A 21,144-nucleotide genomic window follows, 5' to 3' on the forward strand; every position below is an offset into this window, starting at 1 on the left:
AATAAAATGATATAAGAATTAAGTGATGGTAAAGTCAAATAGACAAGTAATAGGAAATCAATAATCATTATAAGATTTTATTTTTTCTCTCATTAAATTAGTAGTCATAAATAGTAGCAAACCTCTCATCTTCAAGACTCTTTATTTTAGGGCTGATTTGGTTACACAAGTTTGGATTCAGAAAGTATTTCATCTCATTATTATAACTTTTCTAAATTTACATACAAAATATAATAAACAATTCAACTTTTTCAAATTTCAAAACAATAATAGTATTAAAAAATAATATTCTAACAATATTTTTTTCAACTTTCATCTTTCATTTAAAATCATCTCATCTTATCTCTGAATCCAAGCCAGCTATCAAACTATCTTATCTCATCTCATATAATTATTACAACTTTTAACAAAATCGAACTATCTCATCTCATATTATAACAATATTTTATTCAACTTTCAACAAAATATCTCATCTAATCTCATATAAACTGCGTAACCAAACGAGACCTTAAATGTTAATATATCAACCGGGTTTACTGTAGTACTATAATAATAGAAGTTTTTTTAGTGTGTGAAAGGTTGGGGATAGGTTAATAAAATGAGGAAGTCTACTTTGCCTCCCCAACTTAACACCTTCATTTGACCGCTGGTCAAATTTTTTTTTTTTTTTTTACTTAGTGATTAAGGAAGTGATTTTAAGTGTATTGGTGTATTTTTTTTATTTTTTAAATATATTTAAATATGTTAAAAAATGTGAAAAGAAAAAAAAAAAAAAAGATTTTACGCTGGGCAGGATGCCCAGCGGTCAAAATGGGGCGGCATAGTAGCCTCACCCTAATAAAATAAGAGTACTATTACATACACAAAAATATTATACAAAAATAAACTCACAAACTGACATGGGTTTACGTGATCCGTTAGATCTACTTTACATTAAAAGTAACTTTACAATCTGACGTACTATATCAAGCCACATTAGCTTGTAAATTTACTTTTATGTAATTCATTTGTGGCTAAAATATTTCTCATAAAATAAAATGAAATGATGAGGCGACTCAATGAAATACGAAGATAAATTTCTACAGCAGTGGCCCCTCCCTCCCAAAAATACAAAGAGAAAAATGTTGTGTAAATCATTTTTCAAAATAATATAGTAATTACTTCCTTATTTGATTTGAATATTTTTCTAAGTAATAAAAAATCGTTAAAAAAACTGGAATTAAAAATTTAAATACAACGAAATCATGAAAGTTGTCCCACCAAACCATATGAAGTCACTCCACAACACATTAGCCCTCGCAAATGCAAATACCAATCAATCATCACAATCTACATCTTCCATAAATACAATGGTAAGAATCCTTTTTGCCAAAAGCATGTGATCTGATTGACATAACCCTCAACTTCTAAAATAGAGGTATGGAGTTCGAAACCTCCCTCCTCCAATAAAAAAAAAAAAAAAAAATAGTAAGAATCCTTCCAAAGGAACTCATCTATTCAAAATACGGAACTCTTGAAGGAGCCCTTCTCCACCAAATACTCGTCCGAAGATAAGGATTGTTATCATAATAAGTGACAAAGACATTATAGAAATACAAAGCACTGAACATCCACCCAAAAAAGCTGGTCTTCACCTCCTTGTCCCAAACCAATACAAGATTCTTCATTGTCATAAAGAACTGAATTAGTGTTAATAACTGCAGCAGTGAAGAAAACATATTTTTATATATACTTTCATTGAATTCATTACAAATGCAGTATACATATGAATTATAAACAGGCAAATCATTACTTACAATTGAACCAAAGAGAGAATTGATATTTCCACACAAAAGAATCAAAATTTGGGGATTATGTTGCCAGAAGACCAAGTTTGGAATAATTGCTGCAGTCTTCTTGCTCTTACACTAGCATTGAAAGATGTTGCTTCCAAATATAGCGCTCTTTACTGACAAAAGCCGGGGACAATGACAAAGGCCCAGAGATTAGAAGAAAATTGCTCGATATGATAGCCTTATAACTCAATGTATGAAATGTACTGTTCAATAAGTGGTCCCCGCTGCCCTTTCTCGCCTGCAGAAATTTGTTGGCTTGGCAGCATTGGTCATGATTCTTGAAGAACTAGATTCAATTCCCGAGCAGATTTTGCCAGCAATCCGCCCTTCCTGCATTAAAAACCAAGAGAAAGATTATTGATGCATCAATTACTAAATTTGCATTGAAAGTCAATCGGACTGCACACAAGAAAGAGCATTCTACTTATCAAAATTAAGCAATGATGTCGCAAGACTCACAAAGGACCATTGAAGGTTCAGCATGCTACAATGAATCTGGCAAAAAAAAAAAAAAAGTAGACATGCATGCAAAAGAGCCAAGGATTTGTGGTTTGGCCGCACAAGTGCGCACACACCCGCAACCTAGGGAGAGGTCTTCATGAATGTCATATTGATGAAGGCCAAGGATTTAGCTCTTGGTCTCCAAATATTAATTTACTTGAAATTGCTAAACTTTTCTTCCTCCAAGATAAAGCACAGTACTTGGGTTTCAGCCATTCAGGGATCAGGATGATTCAAATGGCCAGGTTTCTCAAACCCCTCCAATTCAAATACCTACAATCTTCCTTTTTTACGTCCCCATGCAACCCCTACCCCACCCCCGCGGGCGGGTGTGGCGACATGGGGGCGAAAAAAGGGAATCCTATCAACTTGTTCCGACCTAGGAAAATAAGCTCATGAGCTTAGTCTTACTTCACTGTCGAGAAATGAAAGAAGACTTCCATCTCCAAGTTTAACCCAGATAACTGATGATGAACAATATCGGTTAGCCATAAACTTTGTGTTTGTGGATAAAATCCACGAGAAGGGTTAGAATGGCTGTTCCTGCGCCTTGGGAAGTACCAAATAAATGACTACCCGAATCGGGGTTTTGTGCATAAAGATTCCACTGACCTGAACTTTTCTTGTCAACAATGCAACCTATTTTTCCACTCCCTTTCCTTCGTTTTGGGGGATACTATTGCATAAGACATTCAAAAGAGAACATTCTAAACCCTATGTAGAATGTGATATTTCAAGACCATGAGAAGACAATAATGTTAAAAGTCACTGTATTCAGTACCCTTTATGTTTGAATAGCTACTCATAACGGCTCAAACTCCCTAGTTTTCTAGATTTCAAACACTTGTGTCCTTTTTGTTATCCTTTTGTATCCTTCCTGAGTACTATAGTTGCGCCCCTCTGTGCTTTTAATAAAAGTGCATTACTTACACACACACACACACATCAACGTTCCAAGCCTATATGGAAACTTTGCATACACTATTCCAATTGAATACTTTCTAGTGTGAAACTCAAGATCACATGCTTACCTTACAAGCACCGGGAGAATTTTCTGGATCTTTTGCAGCTGGATAAAACACTGGTTGCAGCAGGATAGCCTGTGCATAAATTTCAGATGAAGTTCATTGCACCAAATAAATCTCACTCAACCATACCCACCCAAGAAAGTAAAATCAAAATTTGCATATTATTGTGAAAAAATGAAACCTTTGCTCTGCCTGAAGATCAACACCAACACTGGGAGGTGCTGAAACGGTTGAGTATATCACCGAGCCGAACACTGCTACAAGCTTCAATAGCATCTCCAATGACACATTTGCATGCCTGTAACAGTGGCAGCATAAGAATATGTCTATTTTATCTGTAACCACAATGAGATTCAGGTAAAGTACTACCTCCTCATTGTAGCAAATATGGTAAATTTAAACAGCACCAAAAATCATTTGACACCCTTTTCAGTGATATTCACATTCCTAAAAGGAAAATGATAAACCTACAACTCTTTACACAACCCTTTTCACAATCATGCTTTAAATGAGGGGCATTTTTGTAAAACACCTTATAAAAGTATCATCATTTTACTAAAATACCATGGTTTTAAAAGATGATTGTGAAAATGGTTGGGTATCTTCATCAACTCTTCTTTTTCCTGAGATTGAATTCCCCTCACCACCCCCCCCCCCCCCCACAACAAAAAAAACCAAAAAAGGTCAAGGCGCTACTATCTAGACTCTAGACGAGTATACTATAGAATCTAGGCTTGCCAATCATGAGAGCTTAATTATACTTATTATAAACCATATGAGAATTCAGATGTAAAATCAAATATTTATAGCTCTAGTGATCAAGGATGGGCTTGGGATCTGTATTGGTGAGAGCACTAGGAACACAAGCACAAGCACCGTCTAATACCTAAATGCAAAGCGCACACGCATGTTTGATTGAATTATAGCAAATATTTTAAAGATGATATATAATAACAAAAAAACCAAAAAATACATTAAAAACAGGTTTACAAAGAAAGACGAAAAATATCTTTGGCCTACTAACTCAATTTATTAGAGTATTAGGCAAAAAAAATAAATAAATCAAGTAATCAAGTAATTACATAAAATTTACATAAAACATTTTTTATAATTCTCTTTTCCTTTACTAAATATACACATGTATGATATTTGATAGCCATAATCAAATTGAAGTCGTAACACCCAGGCCCATGAAGAAGCCCAACCCCTGAGGAAGGACAATGTCGTTTTATTTGTATGTCATCCTCTCTCCCTCTTTTTCTACCCCTCTCCCCGACGGTTTCTCTTTTCCTCCCCTTCACTTTTTCTTTTTCTTCCGCCACTCTCACTTCCTCCTTCCACTACGATCGTCTCTCATTTCAACAGCCATTGTGCAATCATCTTCCACTCATTCCTACGTTCAGTTAGGTTTCGGACTGCTCGCCGCCGCCTCTGCTCCTAAGGCCCTAGTTGCCAACGAGTCCCACCGTCTGAGCTCAACGTGGTAAGCTTTTCCTCCACCCATCTCACGGTCTCTGTGTTTTCTATCTCCCCATGCGCCATTTCCTCATAAATTTTCCCTCTTGCAGATCATTACCTCCATTCTCCCGTCGTGCATCACTGTTGTCAAGAGTCGTCGCCAGTTGTCCTCACCACGCCAGTAAGCTACGGTGGTCCCTCCATCTTTGTCTCTTCTCCATTGATCTGCATCTCTCACTCTCCCTCTCTATCTCTCTTCTATTGCTCTGTTTCAGTGGGTTTTTCAGTCACTTGATTTGTGTCGTAGCGAGTCTAGCCGCCGAACACCATCGTACAACCACACCATTAAGTCTCTCTCTCTCATATATTCTCTTTCATTCGTTCTCATTCTCTCTAAACCCAAGATTTGTCCTCTCTGTTAGTGCCGCCATTGTGACCAATGGAGTTAGTGGCATTGCATAGCCTTTGTTCGAAGTACCGCCAAGGTAATGCATCTAAAGGGTTGCTAGATTTTAGTCCCCACTGCATTGTGTTAACCACTGTAAGAAATTGTTTTGACGTTGTTGCTCGGTATCATAGGACGTCTCCAACACCCTAGACAGTGTCATTTCGCTCTAATTCCAAGGGCCACCGCACGAGATTAGGTACAATATTCAAAGTATTAGGCACATTTTTGCATTGTTACATGTGTGATATGAATGATTAGTGGTTGCTGGAATTTTAAGGAATTATGTTTGAATGATAGAATCTATAAGTGGTGTTGTTTCTTGTTGGGTTGTTGTTTGACATGTCGGAAGTCTAGAGTTTGTGGTGTTGTGGGCAGAGGAGACTTGATGTGTGCGGCTGTGTGGTTTGAGTTGTTGGCTGTTTGGGTTGATATGTGGTTGTTTGGGTTGATAAGTGGCTGCTTGGGTTGACATGTATGGCTGTTTGAGTTGACGTATGTGGCTGTTTGGGCTGTTATGTGTAGCTGTTTGGGCTTTTTGATTTGCTGGAAAATGTGGTTATTCTGCTTGACAGGGAGTGTGACGAACTAATTACGGCTGTTGGGTTATTTGACATGTCAGGAGTGAGCTGGTTGGCTTAAAAATGTGGTTGTTTTGCTTGACGGGTGTGTGATGAATTAATTACTAATTATGGGCTGGCGTTAATCTATCATTAGAATTGGGTAATTGCTGTTAGTTGGATTGGTTTTGTGTTTGTGTAGGTTGTTAATATGTCGGTGAATATTTTATGGTTTAGGTGTTGATATTACTAGAGTTCGAGCTCAAGACCTAGACAATACACTGCTAGAGTCTGAGTAAGCAGTGCTCATATGCTAGACTTTGCATAAAAAGAATGGACTGAGATTGATTTTATGAAAACATGCATTTTGTTTTGTTATGAAAAACTTGAAAACAATCTCGGTCATTTTATCTGCATTACTCATGATATCTGTATAAGAGAAAAAAATATTTTGTCATGACAAGTGTAGACATAAGCAATTTTTAGCATTTTGTTCCTAGTTGTATAAAAAGAGTGATTATGAAAATATGAAATTCTGTACATGATTATATGAAAATTATTTGTTTCTATTCAGTACTCTGCTATGATATGATGCTATATCTAAAAATCTCTGGCATGACTTTTTGTTTCTGCTTTTGTCCCGACCTTATCACGGGTGTAAAACTGTGGCTTCTGTTATAATGTTGGTACCAACATCTCTATTTCTAGTGCACCCACTTTGAAAACAAAGTGATTTTCTGCGTGGTCTTTCCTGTATGCACACTCAGGACTCCGAGAATAACAAGGGAAAAATTTCACATTCTGTTTCTACTCGGTTGCCGCCAAGGTTTGCACAACCCTATCACGGGGTTTAAACATGGAATACGTTCTGTTATGATGTTGTTCAGTTATATTTATGCCAAAGGATTTTGTATATTTTGTTATGCATACTGTACTAGTTCATGTTTACATACTAGTACATGTTTACTACTTACTAAGTTATTAATAACTCACCCAATTACATTCACTATTTTCAAATGATTTTGATGGTTCAACCAGGAATCGAGAATAGGAAGCATGGGAAGGATTAGCTAAGGATAGTGGATTTAGTACCCAAGGGTACTATGATCATTGGAGGATTTTATTCAGTAGATTGGATTCTTATTCTGTAGATTTGGTTTATTGGGATGATATTTTATTGAGACTTTATGGAATTGTTGATTTATTTCGTTGGAACCTTGTCGATTTATTAGACCTTGTGGAGTTTGGTATTTTGGAACTTTGTTGATGTTAGTTTTGTGGATGTATATTTTTTTTTTTATAAAAGAGCTTTGGCGAGTTGTAGAAATGTTTTCATTATGATCCTTGGAGTATATATATTGTTTTGTTGGGAGATGATTTAGGTAACAGGAACTAAATCCCTGGACCTCCAGCTATGGGGCATTGCAGAAGTACATGCTTAAATCAAAATATACCAAAAAGGCCATGACCAAAAAAGATCAAGAATTGTAGGTATCGACTTCTATGCTAACATGATCAATTAAATGGCACCATATATATCACACACAACAAGAAGTGGAGCCATGATATGATAAATGATCTTCAATATCATCTACATACTTATGAATATTTTGTTTACATAATTTTCTAGGTATTGAACTGATTTTTATAATTTTTTTTTTTTTAATTACAAAAGTGTGCTTTAAGCATGCTTTTACCAATGCTATTCCCCTGGATTGCCTGATACGCAGTTCTGGTGAGTGGGACTGTGTATCTGGGCTTTACTCCCTATGGCGGGTCCAAAGGACCCTGCCATGGTGAGATTCCGTGTCATCAAAAAAATCGCAGCATAAACATCCTCCAGCCCAAGCATTATGAATTTTCCAATCATCTCATGCATTAAAAAATTACCTTTCTACCTTGCTATCAAGCAAACCCAAAAGCACAGGAAGCAAGCAAGAAAACAGATCTAAGGTAAGAATCTCCATTTTCTCCATAAGAACACTGGCCACATCTGCTTGCACCTGCACCAGCATCAAATGAATATTTAGTCAACAAAATATGTTTACAAAAAAGCACTCATTACTAGTTTGAACCGTTAGGAAAAAATTTTAATAATTATAAGCAGCAGAAGTCTTCTAATAGATACCCACAGAATGATCCGGCAGCTTCCTTAGCGCACCAATGGCACCTTTGATATCATTCCGCTCCCAAAAATGTCGCACCACCTGTGAGCTCCCATTATGAATGATGTACATGACTTCCAGTGTAAAACAACTTTAGAAAGGGATCTACATGTAATATGTTCCTTGAACAACATTTGGTAAAGTATCTTTTTCCTTTTTATCTTTTCCCAATCTTTGAACCAGTAAGAAGTTTTTCAATAAATAAGTAATATGCATTTTACATATTGTAAATTAGATTCACTGATGTACCATTCAAAATTGCAATACATCCATGGCAAGTCAATATATTTGGCTTCCAGAGGTTATCTTCATAAGATGAACTTGTCAATGTCAGGTGGCAACGTAAACTTGGTAATGACTAACAAAACTGTCATGGAAAAATTTAATTATTCCCTTTGATCAACCACGGTTACCTGTAATTTTGTTAAGCGTGAGCGAAGGGTACTTAGGAATACTTCATGAGTTTGCATGAGATCATCGGTAACATCCCTATCATTTGTGGAAGTCCAGTCCCTTCCAGAAGTTTGAGGTACTCCTTTCTGTTAGTTAAAAAAACAAACGTGAAACAATATTTGAACTTTAACTAACCAGGAGTTACAATGTGTATCACTATTGAGTTTATTTGGGCAAACAGTAAATACAACATTATGTTTCCAGAGCAAAAAAATTGGGCAAACAAGAACAGATTTCTATAAAACTAATAAATTTATTTATTTTTATTGTCACCGGGTGTTAGGGACATAGGACACTGATCCTGGGAGTGCACAAGCCCTCAGCAAGGATTTTCTTGCAGGTGCACCTTGGGTAATTCAAGGAGGAATTCCCCCAGTCCGACGGCCCCAAGAGTATGAATGCAGAGTTTTGAACCTAGCACGTCCGATTTATAAGCTTGCCCCAGGACCACTACGCAACCCCTTGGGGTTAAATATATTAGTTATTCTACTAAAAGAACTAATAAATTTATTTCTCAATGCTATGTAGAAGGTTTAAAGAAATGGCAATCATATGATGATCACACCCACTTTGATTTGTAACTGGGAAGTTTCCCAATGAATCATTATTATTGAGCAACAATGCAAACAATCATGGTTATAGTTTAACAGCAAAGTCCTAGCTTTGACAATGTCCAATGACTTGTTACTACACACTTCTGAAATTACTAACTCAAAAGTTTTACTCATAGGAACAAAAGTTCGACTTCTCGATCACCATATTAATTAAGATGTAAAATATTGAAATCAGAATCTGCAAAAGCAGTAGAGATGCCACTATAGATATTGCCTGCAGTCTAGAAAAGTTGTTCTTCTACATCTGAAATTTTTTTACCAGCATGGTGGGAGTCTTATCCATTTCAGGTATCACACAAGACACCGTAGATGCTTGCTCTTCATTGCTATTGACACTCTCTCTTCTTTCAAACCTCTCAACCAGAGAGCGAGTCCTTCCTTGTACAACTGCAACTGCCAAATGTAATTTTTTAAAGAATCAAGATCTATCCCACCTGTATATTCTAAAAAAATACAGAGTTGGGAGAATGGTGAACCTGCATTGACAATTTTAACAGGGCTTAGCCCTTTGTTGCAACTGAGGGATTTGTCGCCTGAAACATAATAACAAAGCTATTTATTCCAAGATACAGACTATAAATCTATTTTACAGATCAAAACAGATCATTACTAGTGGCCACTTCTGATAGAGGCTTAAATAACCATGACTCAGCTACCCCATTATGAGGTAAAAGGAAAGGTACTTCATAGTTGCAAGCATTTCAACTAGAATTGTACAGCCACTGCCACCAGGACCAAGGGGTTGCAGTCCCTTTTTTTATAAAATTTAAAAAAAGATTTATCATTGTTTATTTTTGTTTGTGAAATGTTTATTAACCTTTTATTAATGGAATTCTGACGAGATGATCAATTTGATCAATTGTAAAATCACAAGGAGTAAAAGGTACAATTGAAAAGCACAGGAAGTAACTTGACTTTAAGGTAAAACACAGGAACCAATTTAATATTTAACCCCAAAAAATAGAGTCTGTTCAGTTAATGAAACTTTGAGAATGATTTTTGAAAAATTTTGAGATTTTATTGGGTTTTGAGAAGGTAGATAAGAAAGTTTGAATAAATATTCTTTGGAGTATGTTTTGTATTGGGATTTGTGAAAGTGTCTGGGTAGTGTTGAAAGGCTGTTTGAATAATTTGTTCAGGATATTAATTGATTTGCTTTTTTTGTTTTTGACTTTCACTGGAATCCAAGTAAATGATTGGATGAAAAGTTAAAAAGTTCAAACAGAAAATGTTTCATTTGACCAGATTACAACAGAAATACAAAATGCTTTTGAGATTGAAAGATGTTTGGATTCACATTGCAAATTTTTTTTTGAAATGTTTTGGAAAGTTTAGAAATCAAAGAAGGCCCAAGTGTTAGGAATTAGGTTTGTGATGAAAAAACTACAGAAGAACAAATTAAGTAGAAACCAATGCATCTACCAGAAGGTAATTGTTGCAACTGTCACAAGCCGGTTTCAGGATATGCATAAATGACCATTTTTTTTTTTTTATCAGAAATAAGATAAGTGAGATGGTTGTACTGAAGGTGTTGTAAGACTTCAACTATGCTTAACTTAATGCAGTCTGACAAAGCAGAATGGTACAAGACTTTGGGTGACCTAAGATTGTAGGGTTTTAAGGCTTTGCTTTAAAGTGTAAATGGAGATCAACAGCCAACCAAGACACACTCATTGGACAATTAGAGGGTAGAAAGAAATAGCTGAAAAAAGGAGATGAAACCCTACAAGCAATGAAAAAAACTAGTCACAACCCATCGTAAACACATAGCACTATAGTATACGAACTTACAGCTTTCCTGACTACAGGGCTTCTGTGGTGATAAAATTCTTTCAAGGTTCTCAGCAACACCTTTGATATGAGAATGTTCTTCCTCACATGATTTTCTACATCCATCTTCTGATGCAAGTTTGGATTGGAATTTTGAATTTATTGCACTATCTAAATTGCTCGACACATTGCTCAAATTTCCAGATTCAACAGTTTCAGGCAGCCTCTCAACTTCAACTTTGCTATTTGATGGCCTCCGAGCATGAGCTGGTTTGAGCAACATACCACGCTTTGTCCTTGAAAAGGTTATCAATTCTTTTCCAGAATTGACACCATCTCTTCTGTTGGTGCTGTCCCTAGCTACAATGCTAGGCACAATGCATGTCTTATCAAGTACTTTTTCATTAGATCTTGCATTCAAGCCTGCGACAGGACTTTCCTCCTTAGTTGGCGAACAACTAATTTCCTTTGGGGTTACCGCTTTTGGAGAATTGAAGGACTCAACTCTTGGTGAGGTAACAAGCTTCCCACCAGCAGCTTTACAAATAAGAGAAAACAGCACATTAGAGAAAGTAGGATGAAAATATAGGGAAAATAAAACCACAATATCTATATGATCATAATATGAGTTTATGAGTTAGTGCTTGTGTCAAATTAGACACCAATGAAAGCCTGTCTGCCACATACCACAATCCATGTGCTATGCCTCCACATTGGATTAATTTGGGCAGAACCAAATTGTATCTATCTTCATAATCAGAAACCTGAACATCTCTGAATTACACAACCCCAGACTTAGTTTGGGATCAGAAAACCAGCAAGACTTTCAGCAAATTGAGTACAAGCTAGAATATGCCTTTATGCGCATTTGCTACAAGGCAACCCCAACCCACTCTTAACATGGGCTGGACTATGTTGGTATCCAGGTCTAGGGTACGTAACAAGCTGCAAAAGGCGGCAAATTTGTCGCTACTTTCTGGATTTGAACCTTGGTCAACCTACCTATTCATTTAGGGAACATTATGACATGAGGTGCGACTATAAGAAGGATAATGGGTTTTGTTACGTAAGTATATATACCATTACTTCAAAAAATGGAAGTGCGACAATATAAGATTTATGGTTTTTTACTACCAAGTATAATTTCCATTACTTCAAAATACATATGCTAAAGCCTTTTTGTGGGCACTGGAAGCTAAATTCTTTCAAAATCGCCACCTTTACTCTTGCTTTCACACTATACTGTGCTAATTATGCTTGGCTAGACCAGGCCACATGCAATCTTAATCCATCTCCACAAGTACGCTCAGCCATTATATAGTGCTAAGCATCTAGAAATCTGTGGAATTGTAAGAGAAAAATCATAGTAAATTTCCTCCAACTAAAAAATATGAAGGGAGGTCAATTTTGAGAGGAGGCAAGCCAAGCCAATCTCCAATATCTGCCATAAAAGTGATACCAAACACTGAAAAGAATGATTTCATGTGAGGTCATAATAAGATAGAAATTTAATTTGATGAGTTTTCTTCTTTTTTATTGTTTTATTTTTCTTTATAAATATTTTAATTGGGGGTAAGTAGAAACCAAACCAAAATTAATAAGCCAGCCAAGCAGCTTGTGATGAAAACTAAAGTCCATATCTGTAAGATGTTGGACAAGTCCAAAGGTCCCACATGCTTGGATCCAGACCATGTTTACAAAAGGTGCAAAAATACAAATTAACAAAAAATATATTAAAAAAATTTGATGATTTAGAGAATCAACAGCTGTTTCAAAACTATAAAAACTGTTATTTATATTCTAAAAAAAGAATCAGAAAGCAGAAATAACAACTTACAATCCACATATATGTTCTTTATCCCTTTCGTTTCATAATCAGGAGACATGCACCGCAAACCTGAAGCTGATCGGATACCACTTCCTACGTCCTCAGAAGAATGACTTCCTGGGAAATTAAGGTTAATTTTCTGTTCCATAGAGTCATTTTGCTCAGGTATAGAATTAGCTGCATATGGCTCAATACGCTGTCACAGAGAATATATTTTTTAAATTGACCTCAAGATCCACAGAACAAGAAATAATAAGAACAAGTTACTAGAAAAGATAATGGTGGATACCGATATATCTGCTGCCCAAACTCCAACAGAATTTCGATAGTATGAGCAAGCCAGAAGTTTTCCATCATGAATGCATAGATCACCAAGTGTTGACCATCCCATATCAACAGCATCATGACATATTACAGGTTCCCATGAGTAAACCTACAATTCATAAGCATGGATATATGATGTTTATGTACCATCCTGGCACAATCTCACAAAATTCCAGGGTGTGAACAATCCAAACCTTTAAACTATCTTCCACCCCGGAAAATAGAGTTCTCCATCAGGATGAAAAGCAATTGCACGTACTCCTGTAGCCTGGAAAGGAGTAACTTATCTCCTTAGAAAAGTAGGATTAAATCCTCATCTATTATTATTAAGGGAATATGAAGTTCTCTCTAACCAAACCAAAGGAGGAGAAAAGTTGACATAAGGAACGGAAAAAAAAATGGAAGCCTGGTACATGTCTTTGAGTTTCCAGACGAAGACTGAACTTCTACAATACTTAAATTTATAAAGCAGCTTTCAGATCAGAGAACACCACACTATCTTTTTTTGATCAGTAGATCAGAGAACACCACACTATATACCTCAGGTCTGGCAGATCCAATCAGTTCAAAGGTTTCCAGATCCCAAAATTTAACAGTTCTGTCTGCTGAACCTGGAAAACGATTTGTATGTTACAACACCTTACTAACGACTACACAAAAAGTTAGTGAGAATTTACTGATTTCTAGAGGAAATGAATCAGATATATGTTACACATAACTTCAATGTTGGTAACCTGACATACATTTATCAAACAGAGTTAAATAGGCAACTAAAAGGTTCAAATTTGCCACAGTTTATGCACGTTTTGTTTTGTATGCTACAGTTTATGACATAATTTTTTTAGTGAACTAAATAGAAGATAGGCAACAAGAATTAACCAACTTACCTATAAAAAAAACAACTAATTAATCAACCACCATAGGTGCCTGTTGTATAGCCCACCCATCCCCACCCCCCCCCCCCCCCCCCCCAAAAAAACCCCCCAAAAAAGAAAGAAACCTAATGGCTAATACAAAAAGTGCAGGATACAATTTTCACCCCCTTAGAGACTTGTGGACCATTTTGAGAATTTCTCGATCATGCAGAGCCATTTTTTTTTTCCTAACAGACAGTCATAAGTCTGAAACCAAGTTTTGGGTCAGATGCTCACCTGTGGCTAAGAGAAACTCAAGTGGGTGAAAATCTATCGATCGAATATGTCCTTCATGGAACTTAAAATCATGCAAGAGCTTTCCAGCCGTTAGATCCCACACCTGTTCAGCAGTAAGAGGAAGTTGCTGATTATAGACATTTATACAAAAACTTGCTGCAAGCTGACACTAGCGGTGTGATCAATTAGTACCTTTACAATATTATCAAATCCACCAGAAACTACCCATCGACCATCAGGAGTGAATTTGATTGTACTAATGCCTTGAGTATGACCCTTGTATGTGTGGATGCATCCTTTCCTTCTAATATCCCAGATCTTTAGATTGGCATCCATGGAACCAGATGCAAAGAACTCTCCGAACGGATGAAATTCAACAGCAGTGCAGTTGGAACTATGTCCAGTAAGAGTTCGAACCACTACACTTCAATAACAATAACAAAAAGATCAGAAGTTCAATCACAAATTAATCTTACAATTCATGCAGCAATCCAAAGTGGCAAATTCTGTAGATTCTAACCCAAACTAGTAAATTGGAACCACAAATAGCACCCCAAGATTATCAGGTAAAGCCCCACTGAGTAGGTAATACTATCTATCATCTATATAAAGTTTGTATCAACTTCATTTGTCAACTTCCCTTTTTTTCTGCCAAAACAATTATTATTAAAGAAACAACAGCTTCTTATATAGGGGTGTAAATCGGTCCGGTCCGATGATGGACCAAAACCCGGACCGGACCGGACCGAACCGAACATCCACAGGGATCGGACCAGACCGGTAGCTATCGGTCCATTCAGTCTGGCCTAATTATTTTATTTTATTTTTTCATTTTTTTTTCAAATAAATTAACAAAAAAAATTATTTAAATTACTAGATTAAAATTAAGTGAATTATTAATGTAGATTATATAACTAACTCATTAAAAAAATATTTTATTATAATTATATTTATGATGTGGATAGTTACTACTTACTAACTTAGACTTTACTCTTTAGTATGCATAATTATTAATTGTTGGGATGGAGACTGATTTTGGAACTGAAAAATCAAGAAACAGTGAGTTCACTCGACTGTCGTTCGACCTAGCACTCGAGCGAGAAGCTCTAACGGTGAGTTCGCTCGAGTCTCGCATGACAGTGGGCTCGAGCGAGACACAAACCCCAGTGTTTGCTCGAGCCGCGCTCGGCACCCCGCTCGAGCCAATGTTAATAAATATTAAATAATTTCATTGTACATAAATTATTTACGCTTACTTGCAACTTAGGTATTTAAAAACAATTACCTAATTATTTTAATTAAGTATAAATAGTAGAATATGCATAAATGTATGATATATTAACTATTTACATATAATGATATAAATTAGCACATGATTTATGATTTATTATTAATTGATAACATATATTATTTTATATTTTCTATGGTCAATGATATAAATTAGATGAAAATTACATCATTAACTTATATAATTACTATATAAAAATAATATATTAAATTATTAAAAATATTTTTAAAAATATATATATATAGGGTTCGGTCCAATTCGGTCCGGTCCAATCCAAAATTTGTAGACCATGGGACTGGACTGAATGTCATTGGTCCACATATTTTAGGACCGAGACTAACCGGTCCATAATTCGGTCTGGTCCGGTCGGTTTTGTTGGTCCGGACCGAATTACTTACAGCCCTAAGCTGATATAATCTGTTACTTTTTATTGGAACCGGGTGTCCAAGAAAAAAGTCCTGACTAATAATCTGTTATTTGCAATATAGAGAACAACGTAATGGTTCTTTCAATCAAAGAATTCGATTAATCAAGCAATAAGAAACTAATCCAGGAAGTGACTTACTCTTTACTTCCTCCAAATCCCAGAGCTTTATCACACCATTAGAAGCTCCGGCAAGCACCAAAACTTCTGACGAATCAAAAGCAACTGATTTAACTGGACTTGTATGGCCACACAGGCTCTGCACATGTAAAACAACACTCATTGAAATGTTCCAGCAAATGTATGGCCCTCATCAAACTAGGTTCAAAACAATTATAAAAGAAGGGTAGTTCAAAACTCAGTTAAAAGGGAGTGATTTCAACATATTAATCCATGCACGTTGTTTCAAAATTAGGGAGGCGGGCACGTGCAAGGCATGTGCCTTGATCACCCCCGCTTGCCAATTATTTAGATGACTTAACTTGAAAAAAAATATGTCCTTATAATGTGCAATATGGAATGAGGGACGAAAAAACACAAACACAGACAACACACAAAGAAAGTTATAATGCATCCAAATAAAGGAATAAACGTACTATCATGTAGTTTCTAATTGACCATTTAAGGGATAGAACTTCATCTCATGAGTTATGCTAAGAGTGCTTGTGTCCCAAATATAATTACACAAGCTTTAGTCTGCATTTATTTTGTTGATCGCACTGTACAAGACTATATGTTGGAAACATGTGTACAAGCAAATCTGGATGAAGAATTGGTGTGGGTTTTGTGTGTATCAATTATACTGACATATATTTCTCTTTTATACAAATACTTTCCCATTGTACAAGCAAAGATCTCGTGTATATCCAATCTTTTGATTAGATATTATTATCACATTCTAATTTGTATGATTTTTCATTACTTTGAACCAGTGTGCATCAAAGGAGACAGTCATACGCTATTCCTAATTTAACTAGGCAAGTAGGTTTACTGGTGATCCAAACTGAACCATTTGGTTTTATACCTGACCAACCGGTTCATCAAGGAAACCGAATTAACTGGTTTTTTGGTTTGGTTCGATATTTCGCTCATTTCTTTCCCAAACTTTTTTACATTATATAAATTAGATTCCTTAATCTCAGTATGTGTAATAACGTTGATGTCACGATACTCTCCAAGATATTAAATTGTTAATGAGTTAAGGAGCATATAAAAATGGAAGTTAATTTATACTTAAATAATTTACTAATGTACATGAATGAATCATCTAATTAATAAGTGCTATGTAATACGTACTAGTTACTGCATATTAAGATATGCAAGCGCAACAACTAATTGGTAGGTGATAGTTTTGATAAATACTACGTGGTATGAACTAATTTACTAACCACTATACAATACACATATATGTTATACACTTAATATGTTAAAAACTTGGCCCGGTTTGGATACAAAAGTCTCTCCAACTCATCTCATCTAATCGTTACAACTTTCTCAACTTTTCACACAAAATATAATAAACAATTCAACTTTTTCAAATCCCAAAACAATAATAATATTAAAAAATCTTTATTCAACTTTCAACTTTCATCTCAACCCATCTCTTCTCAACTCACTATCCAAACCTCTCCTTAATATTAATATTCATGCATGAGTAAGCTTATATCAAGTATAAATAATAAGATTAAAATTTCAAGCTATAATTCAATATGTATAATCAATATAGTATATAAAAAAAGCTCTAAAAACTATACAGTATATTAATTCGGTTCATTTTGGTTTGGTCCACAAATTGCAAACCGGAACTGAACCAAACTAGGAAAAACACCGAATCTACAAACCACCACCCGACCCAAACATGGAACCAGACCAGTTTGCCGGGTTATTCTTACACCCCTAGGCAAGTTCAAGAATAATGCAGTAGAATAAGATTTGAACTCTAACCATTACGGAATTGGGTTTCCCAATCGCCCAAAGATTAACTTTGTGGTCATCCCCGCCAGTGATAAAAAGACGGCACGCCTTCTTCCCAATATTCACGCAGTTCACACTCGCTGAATGAGCCACAAGTTCCTCTATTATTTCATTCAGTCAAGAAATCACACGGCTCAATATAAAAACCACATCACTTATTGCCTTTTTTTTGTTTTATTGATATTGCCTTTTTTTTGTTTTATTGATAGAACTAAAAAAAATTATATATTAAAAATACTGGTTATAACCTTTTCTAGAGTCTAACGCTCCTAGTTGCTGAAGACATTGAATAAAGAAAAAAAGTACTGAAAAATATTCAAGCTTGGCCGAGAATTCAAAACCCCATTTAACAGCAAAGCGTGAAGTATGTTTAACTAGGTTCAGTTCAATTGAGAACCATATTTCAACTCTCTCAGCAACCAAACAAAGCCTAAGGAAATCCTTTAACTAGACAAAAGTAAAAAGAAGAAACCAAAAATGGAATGCCTGTTAAACCATATTCCCAAGAAAAATATCAAAAGTACAGTTGATACTTTTTATAAAAAATGAATTTTCAACTAAGAATTTCCAAACGAAGCTCAAATACTAACAGCCATAAACCGTAAAATTAGAAACAAACAGCCCAAATCCTGAATTTATTGAATCCGTGCAAGCGAATAAAAGCAAGACTAGTGGGGAAAAATAAAACTCAGAAAGGATACGCAGCTTATAACCACGCTTGACCATTTTTCCTGGAAGCAAGCTTGAGTAATCCGAGTCCGAAGCTACAACAAGGATATCGAGAAATGAAAAATTAATTTGCAGTGACGGAGGAAACTGCTTCACTTCTGGGAAATCCTCGCCGGAAGAAAAAGATCGTTCTGGGGCCGAGGAAATGAACTCCGTCCCGAAGAAAGAAAATATAGTAGTACAGAGAGATTATAGAAGATTCAACAATTCCAACTCTCTTTTCTTTTGCTTTTTCTTCTCTCTTTTTCTCTTGAATTTGTTTGCTTTTCTGAGACGCGTCGGATAGAGAGAGAGAGAGAGTAGGAGGGCTACTTGCTTGAATTCTGACCATGATTGAGCCAGGTCTCTGCTCTTTTTTTAAAAGACCAAATTGCCCCTCCATTTCTCCTGGTTCTGAAAAACCCAAATTACGGGCCGAATTCCGAATCCGTTTGGATATTTATTTTTGTTAGCAAAGAGTAAATAAAATAAAATAAAATAAAATAAACGAAATTTATATTAAAAAAACTAATTTTTTATCGGTAAATCTCATTCTCTTTTAAAAAATTATACAGTATTTACGTATTCTATGATTATATATAACATTACTCATAATTATAATTATAAACTCTAGAATAAAATTAGTATTACTCTGAATTTTTTTTCTATCCACTTTAATAAAAATTTCACAAAAAAAGACATCTCAAAATTTGTTTAAGAATTTTCGAAGATTTCCATTGTCTAAATTATATTTTAAAAAATCATACGAGGAATGGTTTATATCAATGAAAGAGACAAAATAGTAATACATCAATAAACAAGAGTAATGAACGCGAATCTACACGACTCGTTACATTACAGCACTTTGGTCGCGTACATGAACAGAAATATATATATATTTTAGATTTGAGGAATAATGTTACTCATCATCTTAATTTTTATCATATTTTCATCATCTTATAACACATTATGGGATGATAAGAGGATGATAGGAGTTGAGATAATGAATATATTTTTTTTTATTAAATATTCCTTAAAATATATATATTAAAAAATTCTATTCATCATTTCAACTCTCAGCATTCTCCCATCATTCTATTGTGTGGCATTAGATAATAGGTTCACAAGTGAAATATAATAAATAATTTTCAATCGTCTAATATTACATTATAGGATGATGAAATAATAATAAAAGTTGAGATGATGAGTAGTATTACACATATATATTTAATAAATCAGGAGTTGTTTTGCAATGTTTTGCTATTCAAAACCAAGCCATCAACTGATAAATGCTTACACAATAATTAATATTTTTCTTGTATTTTCTCTTTTTTATTCCCTTTCCATTTTGAGAATGGATTTCAGAATTCTTAGAGAGCTTTTTCTGTATTGGTTATTTTGTATTTAGGTAGTGCTGGTGATCCGCCAAGCTTTGACCAGGCGTGCCCACTACTATAGATGTTACTTTTTATTTTTTATTTTTTTACATATTTAAATATTTAAAAAAAAATACACTAATACACTAATAGTTACTTTCTTAATAAATAAATAAATAAATAAATAAATAAAGTAAATACATGAATAGTCAAAATGAAAGAACAACATAAAGCGACATAATAATATTATTCTTTCTATTTATCGTTTGAAATTTATTGGTCATTTATTTAGATAAGCTTTTAAATAAAAGTAGATGAGTTCAATCAAGGCAAACGCCCCTTCCAGCATATAGTTAATATAGAAATTCTATGAGCAACTGGGGTGCGTCCCCGACGCGGCCCCGGCCACGTCAGCCACCTTATTTTAGTTTAAAAAAAAAAAAAAGCACCAAATCGCAAGCGGGAAACGCAAAACGCATAGCATTATTCGTCCGTCTCTCTCCCTCATCTTCTCCGTTTTGGATTTATAGAAGCTTCATCCGTCTCTCTCCCTCATCTTCTTGCCCCTCGTTGAGCCTGCAGATTCTTCTTCTTAAGCCTGCTTCTTGAGCCTGCTCATCGGTAACGACGGTCGCTTTGTGCTCGAGCTTCTTCTTCTTCCGAGTTGCGGAATCCCGAGCTCCCGAGTTCCGTCTTCTCCTCTCATCTGGGCCCGAAGTGTCGACCTTCATCTTCTCCCGAGAGAACAACGGTAATATCCAGCCCGATGTTGGTACAAATCTCAGGCTGGATAATAAGTTACCTTCTGAGGTTGAAGTTACCGTTGTTCTCTCGGGAGAAGATGAAGCTCGACACTTCAGGCCCAGATGAGAGGAGAAGACGGAACTCGGGAGCTCGGGATTCTGCAACTCGGAAGAAGAAGAAGCTCGGGCACAAAGCGACCGTCGTTACTGATGAAGCAGGCTCAAGAAGAAGAATTTGCAAGCTCAACGAGGGGCAAGAAGACGAGGGAGAGAGATGGACGAAGCTTTTGTAAATCCAAAGCGGAGAAGACGAGGGAGAGAGACGGAGGAATAATGCTATGCGTTTTGCATTTTGGGTTTCCCGCTTGCGATTTTGTGCTTTTCTATTTTTTTTTTTTTTTTAACTAAAATAAGGCACGAGGGGCCACGCCGAGGACGCACCCCGGTTGCCCATAGAATTTTTGTAGTTAATAATATAAAGGAGTCATGCCCGATACTT

The 21,144-nt window shown here is 35.6% G+C and overlaps 1 protein-coding gene across 1 annotated transcript; it reads right to left on the reverse strand.

Moving 5' to 3' along the window:
• Positions 1-1,706: 1,706 nt before the first annotated feature.
• LOC121267402 (katanin p80 WD40 repeat-containing subunit B1 homolog KTN80.2-like) lies at positions 1,707-18,879 on the reverse strand. Its single transcript, XM_041171267.1, is given in 19 exon segments — positions 1,707-2,165; positions 3,368-3,436; positions 3,546-3,662; positions 7,718-7,830; positions 7,960-8,034; positions 8,406-8,531; positions 9,319-9,452; positions 9,536-9,592; positions 10,851-11,366; positions 12,667-12,853; positions 12,947-13,090; positions 13,176-13,210; positions 13,213-13,249; positions 13,522-13,592; positions 14,133-14,235; positions 14,325-14,551; positions 15,986-16,103; positions 17,789-17,919; positions 18,520-18,879. Coding segments are annotated over 19 exon segments (2,346 nt in total). The 5' UTR covers positions 18,545-18,879; the 3' UTR covers positions 1,707-2,104.
• Positions 18,880-21,144: the final 2,265 nt, after the last annotated feature.

The sequence above is a fragment of the Juglans microcarpa x Juglans regia genome, chromosome 5S (genome assembly GCF_004785595.1).
Source record: "Juglans microcarpa x Juglans regia isolate MS1-56 chromosome 5S, Jm3101_v1.0, whole genome shotgun sequence".
NCBI lineage: Eukaryota > Viridiplantae > Streptophyta > Magnoliopsida > Fagales > Juglandaceae > Juglans > Juglans microcarpa x Juglans regia.